Raw genomic sequence first — 21,111 nt, 5'->3', positions numbered from 1 at the left:
CTGAGGCACGAGAATCACTTGAACCCAGGAGGCAGGGGTTGCAATGAGCCGAGACCGTGCCACTGCACTCCAGCCTGAGCAAGAGTAAGATTCCATCTGTAACATTAAAAAATAAATAAAATAAAAGGAGAAAGGGACTTGAATAGACACTTCTCCAAAGAAGATATACAAATGGCCAAAAAGCACACACATGTAAAGAAGCTCAATATCATTAGTGAAATGCAAATCAAAATCACAATGAGATACCACTGCACACCCACTAGGATGGCCTTAATTAAAAAAAACACACACACACACACACACACACACACACACACAAAATAGTGTTGGCAGGAAGTAGAGAAGCTGAAACTCTGGAACCCTGTCCACTAATAGTGGGAATGTAAAGTGATACAGTGCTGTGGAAAAGTTTGGTGGTTTCTTCTTAAGTTACACACAGTTGTACCATATGACCCTATAATTCCAGTCCTAGATATACAATCAAAAGAACTAGAAACAAGTGTTCAAACAAATATTTGTATATAAATGTTCCTAGCAGCACTATTCACAAAAGTCAAAAGGCAAAACCCAAATGTTCATCAACAAATAAACAAAATGTTATATATTCATACAATAAAATCTTTTTCAGCCATAAAAATAAAGTACCAATATAAACCCAATGAAATAGCCCAGACACAAAGGCCACAAATGGTATGATTCCATTTATATCAAATATTCAGAATATGCAAAACCACAGACAGAGAAAGCAGATTTGTGACACTGCCTGGGGATGGAGGGCAGGGGAATCAGGACAAATGGGGTAGATTTACAGTGATGAACAAGTTCTAGAACCAGACAGTGGTGATGACTCTAGAAAACCGTGAATGTATTTAATACCACTGAATTGTACAGTTAAAACGATACACTTCCTACTATTTCTTACCACAATTTACAAAAAGCTTTAAAAAAAGAAATCAAAGTAAAATCTTGACATCATCCCAAAGGCTCTCAAGCCGGTGCAGACCTACCAATCAGGCGCAGTGTCGTCTGCGTGAGGGCCAACGTGCCGGAATTGAGCAGGAGGTCGAGGTTGTTGGCACCGTGCTGCAGGGTGAGCATGCTCAGCATCACCAGGAGGAAGCGGGCTTGCGGGATGGTCCCCAGGCTTGGTCCTGATGGGTTCTCATTGGTAATGGTTTGCAGGGGAACCGGCTGGATACCTAACAAACATTGGCACCCACTTACATGTCTTGTGCATGGATACAAGAATATACATAATGCAGAAAGCACCGGCGTTGACGTTAAACATCTGACTGTTTTCGGTGGGTTTCCACAGAGTAGGCAGCTCTGTCGTGCTGCACGGTGGGTCTACCCCCTGCACTCCACGTACAGGTCGCTCTATCTGTCTGCAGGACTTGCATGCTGCTCTCTGAATATCCCAGGGGCCCTATTCCATTCCTTCCATTTCAAATATAAAAGTTAATGTCTCACATTTCCTCCACAAAACCAATCCAATCACTCTCTGTAGATGCTCAAACTACCCAGGAAATAAATATTAATATAGGACACAGACATTTTAGGGTAGGACGTGCGATACACATAAAATGTGAAAATGCAAAAATGTTTTACTAGAGTACTTCAACACTGTGTCTCCTGCTAAATTTTAAAGTTTTGTTTAAAATCTGAGAAAGCTGAAAGCAGCACAGATTATACACTTATTAAAGTCTTCTCAAAAGCAAAAATTAGCATTTGAAGTTTCCACAGCATATAACTCAAGCCAAACCATGAAATAACATTGATGCAATTGCTGACATTATTGCAACATAAATTTTAATGCCGCCTTTTAACCCTCAGGTTTTTTAAACTCACCAAGCTCTTTAAATTTGGCATTGGCATCCATCAAAACATTCCGAATGTTCTGAACGGCCCACGCATACAGCTTGCCAAAGGTGACTTCCAGCAGCATCCGATTAAAAGGTGGGATCAAATCAACATCCTTTAAACAATCAGTGAGAGGTTCCCTTTCAAATAAAGATAAAGAGGTTTACTCAGGACATTGCCAGCCTTTTAACTATTACAGAACAACATTTTATTCCCAGCTTCCTTAACTAAGAAAAAAACATATTATAATGTTTTACCCTATATCAATTCCCTCAGGAATGAGCCTTTGCCATCCACAAAACATCGCGTACTGCACAGATGGAAGTAAGAAATTCTTGCTTGCCAATTTTAAAATTGTATCTATCCCTTCCAGGCGAACCTCTGCTCTCTCCAACTGCAAAATAGCAATGCATACAGTTAAGTGTTACGTATATCGCCCAGTGCAGAGAAACATTTCTCATCAAATTTTACCTGTTTTAGTAGACACTTTCTCATTTTTTCCACATCCACTGGCTCTTCTTTAAGAGCAAATTCAGCAATTGTACTGAGGAGTGCAGACTGCGGATAAAGACCCTGAACATTCTGCTTCAACCACTTGTATTTGTGAACGCCTGAAACTGTACTCAGTAGCGGCTGCCATTTGTCCTACAAAAGAAAACAACTGTCATCATCAGTCTACCCTACTTAATATTAAACAGAGCTCTAAAAGTCGAGTAAAATATAAATAAACAATGCTCATAGGTTTAAATTGGTTAAAATACGTCAAATTTAATAACTAATACATGGTTTAAAAACGACGCTCTAAGTATTCTTATAAGTGAATTTAGAATCTCTATACTGATATATGTTGGGAAAGGCTAGCTTGACATACAAAGTTATGGTTCATATTAATAGCCACAGGGCCCAGCACTGTTTCTGGAACAAAGAACGCATTTGAGGAATTAATGGTGAATAAACAATGACACAATGTAGTACCAAAAATAAAACGAAACCCTTCTCCAGCTACAGCTCTGACCAGGGCATCAAATGTCAAGTTCATGAAGCATCTCTGGGGCCTTTTTTCTGAAAACTGCCCACCCTCCCTCCAGATGCTCAGGTACAGAGGTACGAGATGTGTGGATTCCTTTGCTACATGCTATGATTCTATTCAGCTAATCTCGGAATCACAGAAAATACTGCACCTTGGGTGATTTAATTGCAATGGGTCTCTTGTCCACATTTATTGGACTATGAGGCAAAATGCAAGCTTCTTCTAAATCGCTCTCTTCATTTCCAATTTTTTCTTCATCATCTGTACATTCCGGCTTCTTAGGAACTGTGTTTTAAAACATGATTCACTATAAAAATCATACACTTAAATATAATTTTAAATTAAGACTCAGACTTGCATGAAGGACAAGTATTTCATTCAAATAAACATGTGAACATTATAAACTAAAATGCTGAAATGACAGAAGTGAAATGATCGCCATGTCAGAACAGAAAGACAAAGTGAGAGCACGACAAGGGAGAAGCCTTGCCGCAGGGGCGCCCGGCAGCCAGCAAGCTCTGCCTCAAGTGCCAGGGAGGGAACATTACAGTCTTTTCAGGCCAGGCAGTCTGCTGCAAATACTCAACTCCCCTGTTGCAGCACAAAACGTAAACACAGATAAATCAGTAGCTGTGGCTGTGCTCCAATAAAACTTCACTTATGCTACTACAATTTGTACTTCACGTAATTTTTGTGTGTCGAAAATAATATACTTCTTTAAATTTAAAAAAAACAAGTTCAAACTGGTATAAAAAAAAGGTCTTAGTCCATGGGCAACACAAAGCAACTAAGAGGTGGAATTTGGCCCACGGTTCCTGGCGGTTCTCTATCAGCGTGTAACTGAATCAGCTGAATTCACTGTGATATGTGGAATTTCCTCCCTGTATTTTATCTCTTTTAAAATTCTTGATTATAGATAAAAATATAGATTTTTATATAGATAAATATATATAAGTCTCCTCAGCATCTAACATACAAAATAAGCAACATAATAATACATCTGGGCAGTAAAGAGCTAACACAGCAGGCCGGGGTTGCTCAAACTCTGCCAATTCCCGAGGAAGGTCTGTCCCTTCAGGACTGGTCCTTCTTCTAGGAGCTGAGCTCTGAGCCCTTGTAACATCCCGCTGGATAGGTAAGTTTTTTGGCATGCCTGACACCCAGGACCTCGGGGCACTTGGCCAGGTAGTGTGTGCTAATGATGTGACTTGCGGGGGTTGCTCTGGGGCACCGGAGTCTGAGTAGTTGACTGAGGTCACACAGGCAGTGCCTATGTGACTGGCCCCCAACAAAACCTCTAGACTGGAGACTCAGGTGCGCTGGCTGCTCAACAGGATGTGATGCACTGCTGCTGGGAGAGCTAAGCATGCCCACGTGACGCCACTGCGAGAGACACCGAAAGCTTGTGCCTAGTTTCCTCTGGACTTCCCTCCAGGCGTCCTCCCCTTGGCTAATTTTAATCTGTATCTTTTTTGCAGTAAAAACCCACAACTGTGAGTCTAACAGCTCTTCTGAGTCCTGTGGAGTCCTTTAGCGAATCATCAAGTCTGAGAAAGGATCCCTGACACAGCAACAGGAATATTAATCATTTAATATTTATAAGTTACTTAATTTCCAAAAAAAAGAAAACCAACTTGCAACAATACACAATAAATCTATAAACCCACAAGAAACTCTCAAAGTGACAGTGTGGGCTCAGAGCCCACGGGCATGAGATGGCAAATGGTGGAGTCTCTCCCCGTCACACTGAGGCACGCCTGTCTCCTGGGCCCGGGCTGAGTCCCTGCATGCCTGGGTTAAAGGAATCACAACAGTGTGACTGCTGTGACTTCCTCATCCAGAGCACCCATCTCATTCAGCACGGCTGTTACAGTGTAGGGTTTGTCCAGGAACCGTCAAGTGAGGACGGCTTCTACAACACTTCAGTCTTTTGTGAACTTATTGTTCAAAATGCCCATCAGAAAATCAATAGTTAATAGTGTTCAATAAGCAGGTCTGTGAGTATATCAGTATAACTCATAAGAATGCGATCAGAAATTTCTCTAGTTTATTTATAATTACAAGTGACTAAATTCTAAACTTTTATAATTTCTAAGCATTTTTTCTGAAATTTGGATTATTTAATGCAAAGACTTTTCTGTACCCTCACACAGCTGCTTCCACGAAAATGTCAGTAACTCTTTTAGCTCCCCTGCGTAATAATTCTCCATGTATCAGAATACTCAGTATTTCCAAACAAAAAAACATTTCTTTACAAGAATGGCAATAAGTTTATATGTTCCCATATATCTCATTACCAGGACAACTAATAAAATAGCTTCCTAGTCCCCATCAATTTACTAAAGATTATTGACCTTTTTCAACTTCAATTTACTAGTAACCAAATCATAACACACTCAATTCCTAAAGTGCCTCATTGTCTCATCTCTTGGAAAAACAAGCGAGATTTCTGTATTCAATCACAACTAAATATAAAAATGATGGCAGTAGGTGGAAATGTGGCATGGAATCAACCGCAGAGAAACTCCACTCAGAAATCACAGATCCGAGGCAGGGTGAAGCACACGCTTTAACAGTATCTTCTGTCCTTTTACGTTCTTACCTCTCTTTTTCCTTCGTTCTCGAATTATCTTCTGAGCTATCCTCCTCCAACGGGGCAAAGAACTTAACAATTTAAACTTAGACATTATAGAGAGGTCATTACAAACAGCCGGTCTCAGTTCATTAAAGAGGAATCTCAGACGTTCGATGACAGGAGCGCAGACCTCCTTGTAAGAACGGCCCTGTTCTTGATGAGTCTGCAAAGTTAACCCGGAAAAGACAACTTAACAACAAAGATTTCAGCAACTGTCTGCGAAGCACAGAAGAAAAAGAATTAAAATCTATCACCTTAATAAGTGAACACTTTGCTTGGTAGACAACTCTACAAACATCCACCACCGACTTAGGCAATGTTCTGTGCTTTACTTGCTCAATACCAAGTGCACCTGCGTGAACTAAAGATAATGCCACATGACCTGTAAAAAGACATGTAAGACAAGGGCAGGGAAGGAATGTACCACGGCTTGGTTGAGGAGTCTGCAGTATAGATAAAGCACACAGACAATGAGTTCCATACCTAAATCTTCATGTTTTAAGAGGCAACACAACAGCAAGCGACCGACCTCTTCCACGGGATGCTCGGGGGGAAACGTGATCGGTGTGGTCAAGTGGCACTGCCTACAGTACCTTTCTATTTGACACAAAAAGTCCTGAAACAGAAACAGCTGGAGGTAACTTCGGGGCCACCCACTGAGTCTTCACAAATCCTAAACATTCCACAGCTTCTGATGCACTCGCAATCAGTAATGCTTCTGAAGTCTCACTAGCATGTTAACAGAATCAGGTTCTCACCTCAAAACTCTCCAAATAATACAAGAAACAAAGTCTGTGCTATATGTTAGGCAAAGTGCACATAGGTATTCCTGTGTCCAGGTCCTCAGATAAACAGAACACTGAGGTGGCAGTGCGGAGAGGCCTCACTCACCTTCACGTTGTGATCCTGAATGTTATTGTCTGCGACGGCTTGCAGAAACGCCTGGGAATGGTCGCCCAGGGCCCGTCTGTGGGAGCAGAGTCGAGACTTGCTGGCAGGGGTGCCCCCTGGAGAGCTGCAGTGGTCCTCGTCTTTCTCCTCATTGTAGCTGTAGTGGATCTGGCTGGTCTGCAGACCTCCAGAGAAGATGGACGACTGAAGCCATTCTAGAAAACACACACACAAACATGAAAGAGAAACTCCAGCGCACGGCTCAAAATAAATACTAAAAACAAAAAAGATGCTCCACTGCACACTCAATTTAGAAGGTGGAATTCAGCATCACTCATATGAAACGGCTCCACCTAACATGTCTGTTTACACAGGTTGACTTATGATTCCTCCATCTATGTGAACACAGGTAACACTTTCTGGTGATTCCACATGCCTCAGGCATGGCATCAGAACTGAGGATCATAGGCCCAGTCCAACATTCACTGGACCCCTGTCCTCTGCCTGCAGCTGCCTGGCTGCACAGACACTGTGCAAAGACTGAGTGGCACATTCTAACAGGGAGAGCGGCAAAGGGCACCACTGACACAACTAATCACAGGATTTCAAGTCTGAAACTATGTTTGACTATTGGGGTACCAGGGAGACTGGATGAGAGACCACCACTATTCTGAGGCTCAGTAAAGGACTTGTGGAAGCAAAAACTGAGATAAGATGAGGAATAAGACCATGAACCAGACCATGATGCTGAGTACCCAGGCAGGGAATGGCGCACCGGAACGGTTTCTACAAACAATTACATCCTCAAGGTAGGCTACATATTCCGAGAGCATTTATAAAGGAACAAGAAGGAGAAAATATTTAACACACAATCTTTAATGAAAGATAGATCCTTAAGGAGACCTGAGTGTGGTGCAAGGCACCAGATCAGCCAGCTGCGAATGTTAATTACAACTGCTTACGGTAACTGGACAGAGCTGTGAGCGTGCACGCACACACACACGTACACGCACACATGCATACACACACATACACACACGCATACGTACACGTACACGCGCACACACACACACAGAATTACAATGTGCACCACTACAGATCTCTATCAGTGATCTGTGTCACAAATATTGATCCAAATCCAAGCAAGCAAAGCAGGGACGCACTTAGAGTTCTTTTACTGGTCGTGGAGATTTTAGAGCACTCAGGAGCATTCCCCAAACCACCACGTTTGTTCTTCTGAAACAAATCCAACACCGACTCTCCCCGGCCCTCTCTCTTTAGGCACAGGACAGCCCCTCCTTACTGCTCCAAGATAAGCCTCTGATCCTCCTGTGGACAGACCCACCTGCCAGGGTCCATGGCACCCTCTTCCCTGGAGCTCACCAGCCCTGCCTTCCTTGTCAATTTAAGCAAAGCCCATCTCTGGCAAGTAACGAGCCTCAAGGAGGAGTGAGGGAAGCACCTGCCTCAGAGGGCCCCACAGGCAGCCCAGCACCCAGCACTGCACAGAGTAATCCACCTGCCTCAGCCTCCCACAGTGCTGGGATTACAGGCATGAGCCACTGCGTCTGGCCCTCTCCAACTCTTAATGGCACTTACAGTTCAAAAACAATAATCTGCTAATCAGCAAAAAGCAAAGATTTTCTTACTGGCACATTCGATCTCGACAGGAGACAGCGGCGTGCTCATTGCTAAATAGGAAGCGTGTAATCCAAGAAGCAGGCCCAGATTCCTCTCTGTGTCTATCAGAGGTGAAGAGAGACTTCCGAGATCTGGTATGGTGACAACTTCTTGGTCAGGCTGGAAAAATAAGTTTCATCATCACTCTGAGGAAACAGAATCAATTAAAAACGTAAAACCGAAAGGACAGCTTCTGTCCTGCAGCTGTACCACCATGTGAGCCCAGGGTGCTCTGGGCATTCCACCCTCCATTCCGTAAGCAAGAGTTCAACTTTTCCACTCACAGAAGATATTTACAGCAAAGTTACTTTTCCCCTCCATAAATGCTTTAAGCCCTGCCCTTCTGCCACTTAATACACTTTATTACTTGTGGATACCTGGAAAGCTAGTCCCAATATATAAATTCCATTTGTTCGTGAATACACAGGAAGGACATATTTCTATTCTAAAGGATTACACTTCTGCATATTTCTTCCCAAAAAGTACATACCTCAAGACAATAAGCCATTCCAAATTTCTACATAAGTCAGAACAAAAGTTTAACCTCTTTTCTTGTGGAACACTATTTACATTTCTCACAAACTAGTCATTTAAAAAATAGTCTTTCAAGACCAGCACATCCTAAATCTTAACATGAATAAATGTAAATTCACTTATGAAAAAACTTCTAAAGGATCCTTCTATTTATCCCTAATGCCCCCCTCAAAAGACCCCGCTGTCAGTACTTCTGGATGCAAATATTCCTGTCACAAACACACACAGGGTATCCCCTGACATCCTGTGTGACACTCAAGGCACAAGGCCTCACCTCCAAATACTGGCCGACACAAAATGCATGCATGGATTCCCGGGTGTCTTCAAACTGCAAAGCAGCTTCCAAAGCTACCACTGGGTCTTCCCCTGCAAACTGAGCTGAAACAAAAAGGAAAAAAGCAGCATGAGTTCAACTCAATTTATCTAAAGAGCTTTAGTAGAAACAGTGAGTAGGAAATAAGTTAGGCACTTAACTCAAAGGTGAGGGTTACCAGAGTATAATGACCTCCCACTGTCTCCCAGAGTTGCCTTGGTCAACTCAGAACTTGAAATGAGTTCCCAGTATTAAAACAAAAAATGCATAATGATAGCACATTCTTCAAATGTGCTGAATTTGTTGATAAGATAAACACCAAAGTTACAGATACATTAAAATATGTGGGGGCTAGCACAAGACTAAGCCAAATACTCTGCTTAAAATGACACATGCTGTAACTTCTAACCATTAAATAAGAAGGTATAACTTACCAAGAATACTATTTCCTGTTAACGACTGAGTCTGGAAGTCCTTTATATCATACACTTTCCCATCAATCACAGTCCAGAAGCCTCCATCTTTATTATGGTTCTCCAAATCAGCTTTGCGTATAAGTGTTACTTCCTCATTATTTCTACAGTTCTGACCTGTAAAAAATGACTCTGTATATACAGAAAGCAGAATCAGTCCATCGATCAATCAATAGGTAAAGTGAAAAGAACAAACCATGTCAAAGAACCACAAGCAAAAATAAACAAATCCACAATCACAATGGAGAAACACATTCCTAGCTCTGTGACTAACACCACAAATACAAATTCTATTGAATACAGAATGCTTTAAAAAGCATCCAGGCAGCATGAATATCAAATATGGCCATGCCAGGCCATGGAGCAAATCTCAATCGATTTCAAATAAATAAACTTACAGAGCATGTATGCAGACTACAATGCAGCTAAATTAGAAATACATTTTTAAAAATTTAACCCAAATAAATAAAAATATTCACCCACATATTTGAAAATGACAAAATACACTCAAAATTCCAAGAAAATAATGACTATGAAAATTAGCAAATGTGCTGAAATTAATGATAATAAAAATATTGCAAAACAAAATTGGTGACATACAGCTAAATGTATGCTTGAGGGTATTTACGCCTTTAAATGTATATGTTGGGGGGGGGGAAGCTAAAAAAGAAAATAAAAAACACCAAACCAGTAACAGTCCATTAGTACATAAAAATACTCAAAAAAAAAAAAAGAAAACCCGAGTAGTGGTCACCTTTGGAAGTGCTAGGATATCAACTCAGTACCATGAAAAATAGTTAAAAGGAGGTGGCGGTGCAGTAAGTCAAGCTTAGGTCATGTCCTCCCTGAACAAACTACCTCCTGCTCACCAGACAGCTGAGGGAAAGGTTGGTCGGGGATTTTACAGAGGACATATAACACATCAATTCCCCGGTCTATCTTCACAGAACTAAAGTGGGGAGCCACTGAGCATGACAGGCCTCCTGAGCCAACAGAATGCATGCAGCATGACTTCAGACATAACCCTGACCCAACAAGACTGAGTTCAAATCCAACCAAACCTCTAGATCTAACCAGCAGACTAGAGAAATTTAACTAATAGAAGAACACATTGGACTGGAGTAAGAGAATGCAATCAACCAAGTTCAGAAACTGTGAAGTTCCCCAAAATAACCCATCTACTTCTTTGAAAAAGAAAACAGTATGATCAGAGACAGGGAGACGAGGGCCTGGAGCCATGTTGTTAGAGGAAAGAGCCTAGAAGCATATGTCAACCAATGCCAACACACAGAACTTGCTCGGGTCCTCATTCAAAATTACCACCTAAAAAAGGCATTTTTGAGATAGTCCAGGAAAATGTAACACAAACTGCATGTTAAGATTAAGGAATCACTGTTAATCTTATAGACAGGATAACGGTATTGTGGTTGGTTTTTTGGTTTTTGTTTTGTATTGTTTTGTTTTGTTTTGAGACAGAGCCTTGCTCTGTCGCCCAGGCTAACATGCAGTGGCTCAATCTCGGCTCACTGCAACCTCCACCTCGTGGGTTCAAGTGATTCTCCTGCCTCAGCCTCCCAAGCAGCTGGAACTACAGGCGCACACCACCATGCCTAGCTATTTTTTTTTTTTTTTTTTTTTTTGAGACGGAGTTTTGCTCTTGTTACCCAGGCTGGAGTGCAATGGTGCAATCTCAGCTCACCGCAACCTCCGCCTCCTGGGTTCAGGCAATTCTCCTGCCTCAGCCTCCTGAGTAGCTGGGATTACAGGCATGCGCCACCATGCCCAGCTAATCTTTTGTATTTTTTTTTAGTAGAGTCAGGGTTTCACCAGGTTGACCAAGATAGTCACAATCTTTTGACCTTGTGATTTACCCGCCTCGGCCTCCCGAAGAATTTTTATATTTTTAGTAGAGACGGGGGTTTCACCATGTTGGCCAGGCTGGTCTCAAACTCCTGACCTCATGATTCAACCTCCTTGGCCTCCCAAAACGCTGGGATTACAGGTGTGAGCCACCGTGCCTGGCCTTGCGGCGTTTTTTTTTTTTTTTAATTCTTATCATTAAGAGGTAAAATGCCTTAAAATGTTTTGATAAAAGAGTTATGCTTTAAAATAATCCCATCAAGCAAAAAGAAAGAGAAGTATGGGAGGGGAATGTATTCACCTGTTCAAGCTAGATTCATTTAACTATTTTTCTACTTTTATTTATGTTCAAAAATTATCATAATAAACAGATTACAAAAACATCACTGTGCTAATAAATATTCATTTCTCAAAAAGCAAGAAAAATACCAGGTTAAACCCTAAGAAAGAAAAAAGAAATAATAAAGAAGAGTATGGCACTGGCACAGACGAACACAAAGAGCAATGGAACAGAATGGAGACCCCAAAACAACCCTCACGTACTTGGTCGCATGACTTTTGACAAGGGAGCCAAGGCCACTCAATGGAAGAGCCTTTTCAATGCTCCGTACTGGGAAATCCAGACAAGCACATGTGAAAGAACGGAGGTGGACCCTTACCTTAGGCCACACACAAAAACTGACTCGAAATGGATCGGGAGACCTAAAAATAAGTGCTAAAACTGTAAAATATTCTTAGAAGAAAACACAGGGGAAACTTTCATGGCACTGAATTTGGTGACAATGTCTTGAATAGGACACCAGAAGCAGCACAGGCAACAAAAGGAGAAAACAGGTAAGCTGGATTTGATCAAAATCATATATTTCCGTGCATCGAAGGAGGTGATCAACAGGGAAATGGAAACCCGAAGAATGCAAAACAGACTGCCAATCATATACATCCAGAGCATGTCATGAACTCCTAAAGCCCAACATTGACAAAAAACCACATTAAAACCTAGGCAAAAGACTTGAACAGACATTTCTCCCAAAAAGGTATGCAAATGGTCCATAAGCACATGAAAAGATGCTTGACATCACCATTCATTAGCAACATGCAAATCAAAACCACAAGGAGATACCACTTCACACCCCATTATGGCTACGATAAAAAAAAAAGAAAATAAACAAGTGTTGGTGAGGATATAGAGAAACTGGAACTCCTGCACACCACCAATGGGAACATAAGATGGTACAGCCACCGTGAAAAACAGTACGGCAGCTCCTCAAAAAAACTGAACATAAAATTACCATATCATCTATCAATTCAACCTCTAGCTATATTCCCAAAACCAGGGTTGCAAATGGATAATATACACACGCACATTCATAGCAGTGCTACTCACAATAGCCAAAAGCTGGAAACAACCCCAGTGTCTTCAACTGATGGATGGATAGCAAACTGTGATATATTCCTATAATAGAATATGATTTCACCTTAAAATGTAAGAAAATTCAACTCTGCAGCCATAAAAAAGGATGAGTTCATGTCCTTTGCAGGGACATGGATAAAACTGGAAACCATCATTCTCAGCAAACTGACACAAGAACAGAAAACTGAAAACCAAACACTGCATGTTCTCACTCATAGGTGGGTGCTGAACAATGAGAACACACGGACACAGGGAGGGGAACATCACACCGGGGCCTGAGGGGTGGCGGGGGCTAGGGGAGGCGTAGCAGGAGGTGGGGGAACTGGGGAGGGAGAGCATTAGGAGAAATACCTAATGCAGATGACGGGCTGATGGATGCAGCAAACCACCATGACACATGTATACCTATGTAACAAGCCTGTACGATCTGCACATTTACCCCAGAACTTCGAGTATAATAAGAAAAAAAAATGTAAGGAAATCCAGACACCTTTTACAACACGGATGAACACCTGAAGACATGCTAAGTGAAATGAGCCCATCCAAAAAGGATAAGTACTGTATGGTGCCACATATATGAGGTACCTGGATTAGTCAAGTCTACAAAGAAGAAGCAGAATGGTAGCTGCCAGGTGCTGGGGAAACTGGTGTTTAATGGGTAGACTTTCAGCTGGGAGAAATGCAAAGTCCTAGAGATGAGTGGTGGTGACGGCTGCCAAACAACGTAAACGTACTTAACGTCACTAAACAGTACACGTACATGGCAGTTCTTTTGCGGAGGGCCAAGGGCTAAAGCAAAAATGTATTAAAATTCATTTATACAGTGTTTTATAGACAAAAGTAGAGTCTTCAACATTCAGGCAATCACCTGTATTTTCAGAAGTGCTTTATGAGAAGATGGATTTCTTTCCCCTTCCCACAATAAGACATTTCTCTCTATACTCCTAAAAATGATGCATTTATTGACACAACCTTTATAAGAACAACCTCTTTAAGATCCCAAAACCTGGGCAGAGAGTGAAAAGAGACAAACAGAATCTTCTACAAAATGGTAGTCCTCACAAGAGAGGTGTAATCCAAGAAATACATAAAATGGCAGCTCTTCAGAGGAGTGCGTGCACACCCAGCAGGTGGGCCGCCCCTAGCTGTGGAGTGTGGCCAGCCGGGACTGCATGGCCCCCAGAGCTTCTTCCTCCTCCTCATCCTCTGGGGCAGCCATCGCTCCTGAAGGTTCTGGCTCTGGAAGAGCATCAGTCACTTTACTGGGTGCTTTGCCCAAGGCCCCTGCTGTAATTTCAAATAGAATTTTGTCAATTTCCATTTCTGCTTCTTCCTCCATTTCTTCCTGATCGTCCACGCTTTCGAAAGTGTCCTCTAACATCTCCTCTATGATCCCAGCCTTCATCATTTCTTTGGACAGCTCCCTCATGGTGGCCTGAATTTCTGGAATCTTCACAAGACTCTGCATGGCCCTCATCACTTCTGTGCTCTTCTACAGGGAACCAGCCACTCGCAAGACCGCAAGCTGGTTCCTCATCCCCATGAGCACTGAGTTCATGGGCGCTTTGGATGCATACAGCTTGCTCGCGGCCTTCCCTGACCTGATCATCTCCCTGGCCAGAACCGTGCACATTTCCTTCTGGCCCTTCTTGACTGCATCTTTCACAGATCATTTCACTTTTTCTTCTTCTCTTTGGATATCCTTTATTTGCCTGTCAACAACTCTCATTTCCTTTCTTATCTTCAATGACCATTCATTGGCCAGTTCTTTTGGTGGCTTCTCCTGGGTTTTAACCAACAGCCCCATGGCAAATTGAACTCATCTTGCCCCCTCCGGCTTTCCGTTCCCCGCGCCCAGGCAGTCACGGGCAGCCGCCTGGGTGGGGCCTGCGGAGAGCTTACATGGCAAATTTTACCAATCTTATACACACCCTTCCAAGAAAAGAATAGGAAGAAACATTCTCCTACTCACTCTATGAGACCAGCACAACGTTGGTTACAAAAACCTGAATGGCTATTACATTTCCTGCCAATGGATCCATCAGCTAGTACCTCCCCCAGGTCGCTAACATTCTCTGGTGGAGAGATGGAAGCTAGCAGGGCTGCATGGGCATTACCCTCTTCCTGATTTACAGCTGCTCTGTTAGTAAAGGGGTGGTGGTCAATGCCGGTAACTTACAGGGCATTACAAGAAAAGGAAATTGTAGGTCACCAAAAAAAAAAAAATCACAAGGAAAATGGCATGCAAAATCCAGAAAAATTACAAATACAAATGCAAAACTGTCTTTAAAAAATAGCAAACCAAGACCAGAAATATTTATCCATATAACCAATATCATAATCAAAGCAGTTTAATTCCAGAAATGGAAGACAGTGTCAACATTTGAAGTCAGTAATTCACACATTAACAGAAAAACATAAAAATTCTATGATCAAGTAATGCAGGAAAAGCATCCGACGAAGTTTAACAGCCAATCACAGTTAAAACAGCATCACAGAGCAGAAACAGAAGAAAACATCCTTAAGATTCAAAAGTACTTACAAAGAGACTCCTAAAACAAACATCATACTTCGTGTGTGAAATCTGGAAAGCTTTTTCTCTGCTACTAAGAAAAAGGCCAGGAAGCACACTGTTGCCATTTCTACTCCACAACACACTATAGGTGCCAGCAAGTGCAGTAAGTCACTGAGGGAAAAGCTGCAAGATTAGAACAGACACAAGTACAGACAATCACTTGGTTCAGACAAAGGCGGCACCCCAGAATATGACCATGGACAGTCTTTTCACCCAAAGGAGCTGGCACAAAGATGCTATGGACAAAATGCCAATGGGAAAAAAAATGACATGTGACCCCTATCTCACAACATGCACAAAAATAAAGTCCAAGTGTACTATAGCTCTTAATATGAAAGTTAATGCAATAAAACTTTAAAGTATAAAAGAAAATCTGTAAGAAAAAGATTTCTGAAGGAACAAAATGAATAACCATTAAAGCAGAAACAAACTGGATTTCACTAACTTCTGTTCATCAGAAAACACTTTTAAGTGACACTACACAGGCCTGAGTGAGAGAAAAAGCTCTATGAGAAAGAGAGCCAGAAGTTCATATCCCAAACATACAATGACACTCACATGAAGGACTAAAAAGAAAAAAAGGTAACCAGATAGAAAAACAGGTATAAAACTTCGAATGGCGCCTCACAAAAAAGAATATCCAACTGATTAATGCACATATGAAACGGTATCAAACCTCATTAATAATCTAGAAAATACAATTGAAACCACAATGAGATACCAGTGTACACCCACCGGAATGGCTCAAATGGGTAGTGCACCGAAGTGGAACACAGAATTCTCACTGCAGTGGAGATGAGTAACAGCATCATCACCGTGGAAAACAGGCATTCTGTATTAAAGCATCCTCTACAAACCAACAATCCCACCAAGAAACAGACAGAAAGAATGATTAAAGAAACAAATGTGAGAATGTTAACATATTGGCAGGAGTGCTGGCTCATGCCTCCAATGTCAGCACTTTGAGGGGCCAAAGTAGGAGGATCACTTGAGCCTAGGAGTTTGAGACCAGCCTGGGTAAAAGAGGGAGACCTTGACTCTACAAAAAATTTGAAATGTATCCAGGCATCATGGCACACACCTGTAGTCCCACCTGGGTGAAAGGATCTGCTTGAGTTGGGAGGTCAAAGCTGCAGTGAGCCATGATCATGCCATTGCCCTCCAGCCTGAATGACAGTGCAAAACCCCTGACTCAAAAACAAAGGTAACATATTTACTATAACCTAAGTCTGAAAACAACTTACATGTCCATCAACAAGTAGAATGAATAGGTTGTTGTATATTCAAACAAAAGTGTACTATATATGGAATAAAAATCAAAGAACCTGTTTGTTCAGTGGGATGAACCTCAGAAACCAAAAGGTACATACTATCTAATTCCACTTATATGAAGTCCGAGAACAGACAAAATTAAAATCGTGTTGGGCAGGGATAAGCACTTGGTATAAGATGATCAGAAGGAAGATGGTGACAACCACACAGCCTGAAAACCACATGCTTTTCAGAGAAATGAGTCAACGTTTGGGAGGGTCCTCCATGATCCAGGCTAAGGCTTGAATGGCTGTGACATGGTTTTCTGTGATCAATTACAGATATGTACTGGGTACTTTTGTATATGTGTTACATATCACAACTTAAAAAGGCTTTCCAGTGAGTAAGCTGCTATCTGATCAAGTTAGTGCCCCTCAACCATATGATACGTTAGTAGAGAGACAAAGTAGCGCGACTGTGTAAGCTCACTCCTAAACAAAAGGGGAGCTGAAAGTAGTAACTGTTTTAAAAATAAAAAGCCATGTTCAACGTCCTGCGGCTGTTTTCCTCAGGACAACTGCTACCTCTTGTTCTAAGCTCCCATGTTAGAAAGACAATGGTCTAAAACACCAGAAGAAGAAAAAGCCCACGCAGCTTGAGATTTCATATAGATCAAAGTTTAACCAGGATCTTGACTGACTCTGGGTCCAAGAAGCTAGAACCATAGAGAGCATGGTAACGTAGACCCAAAAACCCAAAGCTCAAAACATTGAGAAGATAAGTTTCATTCCAATTTGGGATGCACTAAAGGCAATGCCTACAAGAAAGTGCTCAGGTTGACTCCAGGAATTCTGCATTCCACTAATATCAGACAACCAGAGGACTCTGGAGAGTCTTCCCATATCAGTCTCTGCCTCCTGAGCTGGAACACGAATAACTACCTCCGCAGCAGCTTCTGGAGGCACCAGGACTTTGTAAAATTTCATTTCGGTACTTTACAATGATTACTAATGGAAAAATCTTCCTTAAATATAACCCAAAGATAGCCTGGAGCAGTGGCTCATGTCTGTAATGTCAGCACTTTGGGAGGTTGAGGCAGGTGGATCACCTGAGGTCAGGAGTTCAAAACCATCCTGGCCAACATGGTGAAACGCCATCTCTACTAAAAATACAAAAATTAGCTGGGTGTTGTGGCACACGCCTATAGTCCCAGCTACTCAGCAGGCTGAGGCAGGAGAATCACTTGAGCCCAGGAAGCAAAGGTTGCAGTGAGCTCAGGGAGCTGACATGACACTGCACTTCAGCCTGGACAAAAGAGCAAGATAAGGTCTCCAAAAAGGAAATTATATATAATTTGAGTCATACGTATCTGACCCAAATTTCTTCTGATTTGGATTACCTTCATTTTTCACCTATGCTTCTATCAGTGGAAATGGCAAATAATTGGTCTTCTTTTGTAAAGTATTCTTTCAAATTAAGAGGCAAGAATAGGTTAGACAAGAACAATAAAAGTTTCCTCAGTAAAAGTCCTTTAAGACACCATACCCATTATGCCAGGCCAGGCTAACTCTTCATGATCATCCCGTTCCTTTCCTGGCGCCAGGTGGTTGAACCGATCCAGATGCTCCAACAGGCCGCCCAGCAGAGGCACAGCTCCAGCCTCTTGCATGAGACCAGTATTTTTACTGAGCAGAAGCACTACAGAAACTACTAGTTCTGGAAGGAGAACACCTACATTTAAGAAATAATAAGATTTAAATAAGTTCTTAACCTACAACAACTATTTGTAAACTTGTTCTGTGTTTAAATTCTGCTAAGTCACAAAATAAGAAATGTTTGTCCTTTAGCGTATTTCTACAGGATTATTTTGTTTTATGTTGAAAGAGACAGGTATTGCTATCAAACAGAATCCTTTAAATTATAAAAATATTTTCCAAAACACTGTATTTCAATAGCAGAACTATGAACTAAACAGTCTTCTATTCAGAAAATGAATTGCTTATTGATGTTTACCATCAGAAAAAACACTCAAAAATAATGCTCTAACTTCCAAAAATTAACTTTAAAACATACCAGGTACTATCAGAATGTTTAAGATCCTTAATGAGGTACCTAATTTTTATTATGCTATCAAAATAAAATCAGACAATTACATTTGAGCTCGCTATTGAAGTGTCAATAATGGAAGTATACATCTCAATTACCAATTATATTTAAAGTGATATGAGTCCCAGGCAAGCTGGTTAACAACAGAACTGTAACTCAAAAAAAAAAAAAGAAGAAACAAAGGTGAAAGGGCAGAAGGCCCAGAAAATTCAGAGTAAATGCTGGCAGGATCAGGAAAGACACTTTAGTTTTCATCTATCTCCTAAAACACACATGTCCACAAGCAGGAAACAAAAGGTACCGGTGAAGTCCCCTTCCACAATGCAAGCCACCTCTGCAAAGTGCCGCCAGCTGGTAGATGCAACGCTGGCTGCCACAGGCAGTGTATCTCCAATGTGCGTGCACAGAAGGGCCGTGTACTTCTTCAGCAGGGAACCAACGCCCATCAGCTCTGGATCTTGAAGAAGGATTGAGAAATTCTCATTTTCGCTATTAAAAATTTTCTCTATAAACAAACTGCTCCATGATTCTACTCTCATCTACACATCTATATACCTATAATAATTTTCTCAAACCGGGGCCTGTTAATCCTTAGTCCTTGGCTCTTTCTATATCATGCAACTGGAGGGACAGTGTTTTTATGTGAAGTTTTATACCCCGCACTACAGATTACCTAGAAATTTCGGGTGTATAAATACTAAAGTCATAATTTAATTCAAATATATTTTTTTAAGAGATGCGGTTCTTACTATGTTGCCCAGATTGGACTCGAATTCCTGGGTTCAAGTGATCCTCCTGCCTCAGCCTCCTGAGTAGTTAGAACTACATGTGTGTACCACCACACCCAGCTCTAAATTTTTAAAACTTTATATCCAGTATATAAATGTTTGTTTCCTAGAAGCTTGTAAATTATCCCCAAAAAACAAAGTTAGGCACTTTCTGCTAATTTTCTGAATTTTTAGTAGAGATGGGGTTTCACTATGTTGGCCAGGCTAGTCTTGAACTCCTAACCTTGTGATCCGCCCACCTCGGCCTCCCAAAGTGCTGGGAATACAGGCGTTAGGTACTACATGGCTCTTAGTAGCTTTTCGGTCCTTATGACTTTGTCTTTGAGACAGTCATCTTCTGTTTCAAAGTATCAACTCACCTACTGAAACTTGAAAGTTTCCATTACTGACAAGAGCCTAACTCTTCAGGAAGTAATTAAGTTACTTTTGAAAGAAAACAGCTACAAAAATACTAACACAAGCAACAGAGCTTTCCATCCTAGACAGAGGCAGCTTCCGGATGGAGGGCTAGCCACTGCCCTGGGTGCTCGAGCAGGGGCACCATTCCCCGGACAGTGCTTAGCACCGAGCACTTACACTCCATTCTACTCCGACCCTCACAGGCTACCCAGGTCTGACCCTCACAGGCTACCCAGGTCCGACCCTCACAGGCTACCCAGGTCTGACCCTCACAGGCTACCCAGGCGTAGCCCAAGTCTGCAGATGAGCCATCTTCGGCCCCATCAGACTTGGTCTAATGTCTGAACTATGAAGCAGGGCTGTAACTGAAGCCCAGACTTCCTCCAACAATTCCTGCCACTCCACCCAGCAGGCTCCCCCACGTGACATAAACAGGCTGTCACCATTTACTTCCTACACTATGCCAGTCTCGACCGTTCCATAGTAATTGGAACAAATCTGACAAATCTTCGGTAAGACTAAACTGAACGTACAGGATGCTGTTACTGATGTCTAAAGAATTTAAATATTAAGACAACGAAATTAAAAATATTAATGAGGCTAATATAGAAAGGTCCAACCCCAAAAAGTGGATGCAAAATGAAGCCCCCACATTGCTGCATTTAGGAGTATAACAACTACACATCTGGGCATACAGGATAGACATGTCAAAAAGCCTAAATTAACACGCCCAAAGTACACACAAGACATTTTTCACATTTTAAGCAACTTACTAGAAATATCCGAGGTCTGACCAATACTTTCTCCTGGATAAAGTTTACTAATAAGCAAACGTTGAAAACGCAATAATAAATCCAACGAAGCAGATCTTTCCTGACTGTGCTGCTCAAAGTCCAGACATGATGAAATCCGACGGGCAACATCTTTCAATCTGGCTACAGTCTGAGAAGCAATGTTTCTATACAGGAAAAAAAAGGATTATAAAATTAAACAAGCCATTTCTATTAAGAAGGAAAAGAAATGGGGTCAATCGTGACAAATTAACATCACAAACAGATCACATATGAAGATGACCTGCAGCTGGCTTCCCTAGAAGGAAAAGGGATGGGGTCAATCGTGACAAATTAACATCACAAACAGATCACACATGAAGATGACCTGCAGCTGGCTTCCCGCCCCAAATAAGTGCCCAACGTTTCTGCGATAAGCGCACCCTCGACCAAAACGCAGCAGAAGAGCACGGAAGACTCAAAAGGGACAATGATGCCCTCCTGCTTCACTCGTGCGTGTGCTCCTATGGAGCTG

General features: G+C 41.8%; 1 protein-coding gene and 1 pseudogene across 6 annotated transcripts in view; both read right to left on the bottom strand.

Moving 5' to 3' along the window:
• Window positions 1–21,111, bottom strand: part of HERC2 (HECT and RLD domain containing E3 ubiquitin protein ligase 2) — a 206,450-nt gene that overhangs the window by 112,598 nt on the left and 72,741 nt on the right. For 5 of the 6 annotated variants that reach the window (XR_013536483.1, XR_013536484.1, XM_035303531.3 and 2 more), the window contains exons 21-35: window positions 20,580–20,764; window positions 18,921–19,076; window positions 18,059–18,244; window positions 9,378–9,548; window positions 8,905–9,008; window positions 8,066–8,216; window positions 6,417–6,631; window positions 6,009–6,141; window positions 5,780–5,907; window positions 5,493–5,688; window positions 3,042–3,175; window positions 2,332–2,505; window positions 2,118–2,254; window positions 1,849–2,000; window positions 1,008–1,199 (exon numbers count right to left, since the gene is read on the bottom strand). Coding sequence is in view for 4 of the 6 variants with exons in the window: in XM_035303531.3 (XP_035159422.3) it covers window positions 1,008–1,199; window positions 1,849–2,000; window positions 2,118–2,254; window positions 2,332–2,505; window positions 3,042–3,175; window positions 5,493–5,688; window positions 5,780–5,907; window positions 6,009–6,141; window positions 6,417–6,631; window positions 8,066–8,216; window positions 8,905–9,008; window positions 9,378–9,548; window positions 18,059–18,244; window positions 18,921–19,076; window positions 20,580–20,764 (2,414 nt within the window). In the remaining 2 variants the exon portion in view is untranslated. The remainder of the gene's footprint in view (window positions 1–1,007; window positions 1,200–1,848; window positions 2,001–2,117; window positions 2,255–2,331; window positions 2,506–3,041; window positions 3,176–5,492; window positions 5,689–5,779; window positions 5,908–6,008; window positions 6,142–6,416; window positions 6,632–8,065; window positions 8,217–8,904; window positions 9,009–9,377; window positions 9,549–18,058; window positions 18,245–18,920; window positions 19,077–20,579; window positions 20,765–21,111) is intronic. The other variant, XM_078375669.1, reaches the window with a different exon arrangement.
• Window positions 13,661–14,516, bottom strand: LOC103793575 (charged multivesicular body protein 3 pseudogene; annotated as a pseudogene).

The sequence above is a fragment of the Callithrix jacchus genome, chromosome 6, assembly GCF_049354715.1.
Source record: "Callithrix jacchus isolate 240 chromosome 6, calJac240_pri, whole genome shotgun sequence".
In the NCBI taxonomy this organism is placed as follows: domain Eukaryota; kingdom Metazoa; phylum Chordata; class Mammalia; order Primates; family Cebidae; genus Callithrix; species Callithrix jacchus.
This window is presented reverse-complemented; position numbering and strand designations above follow the sequence as displayed.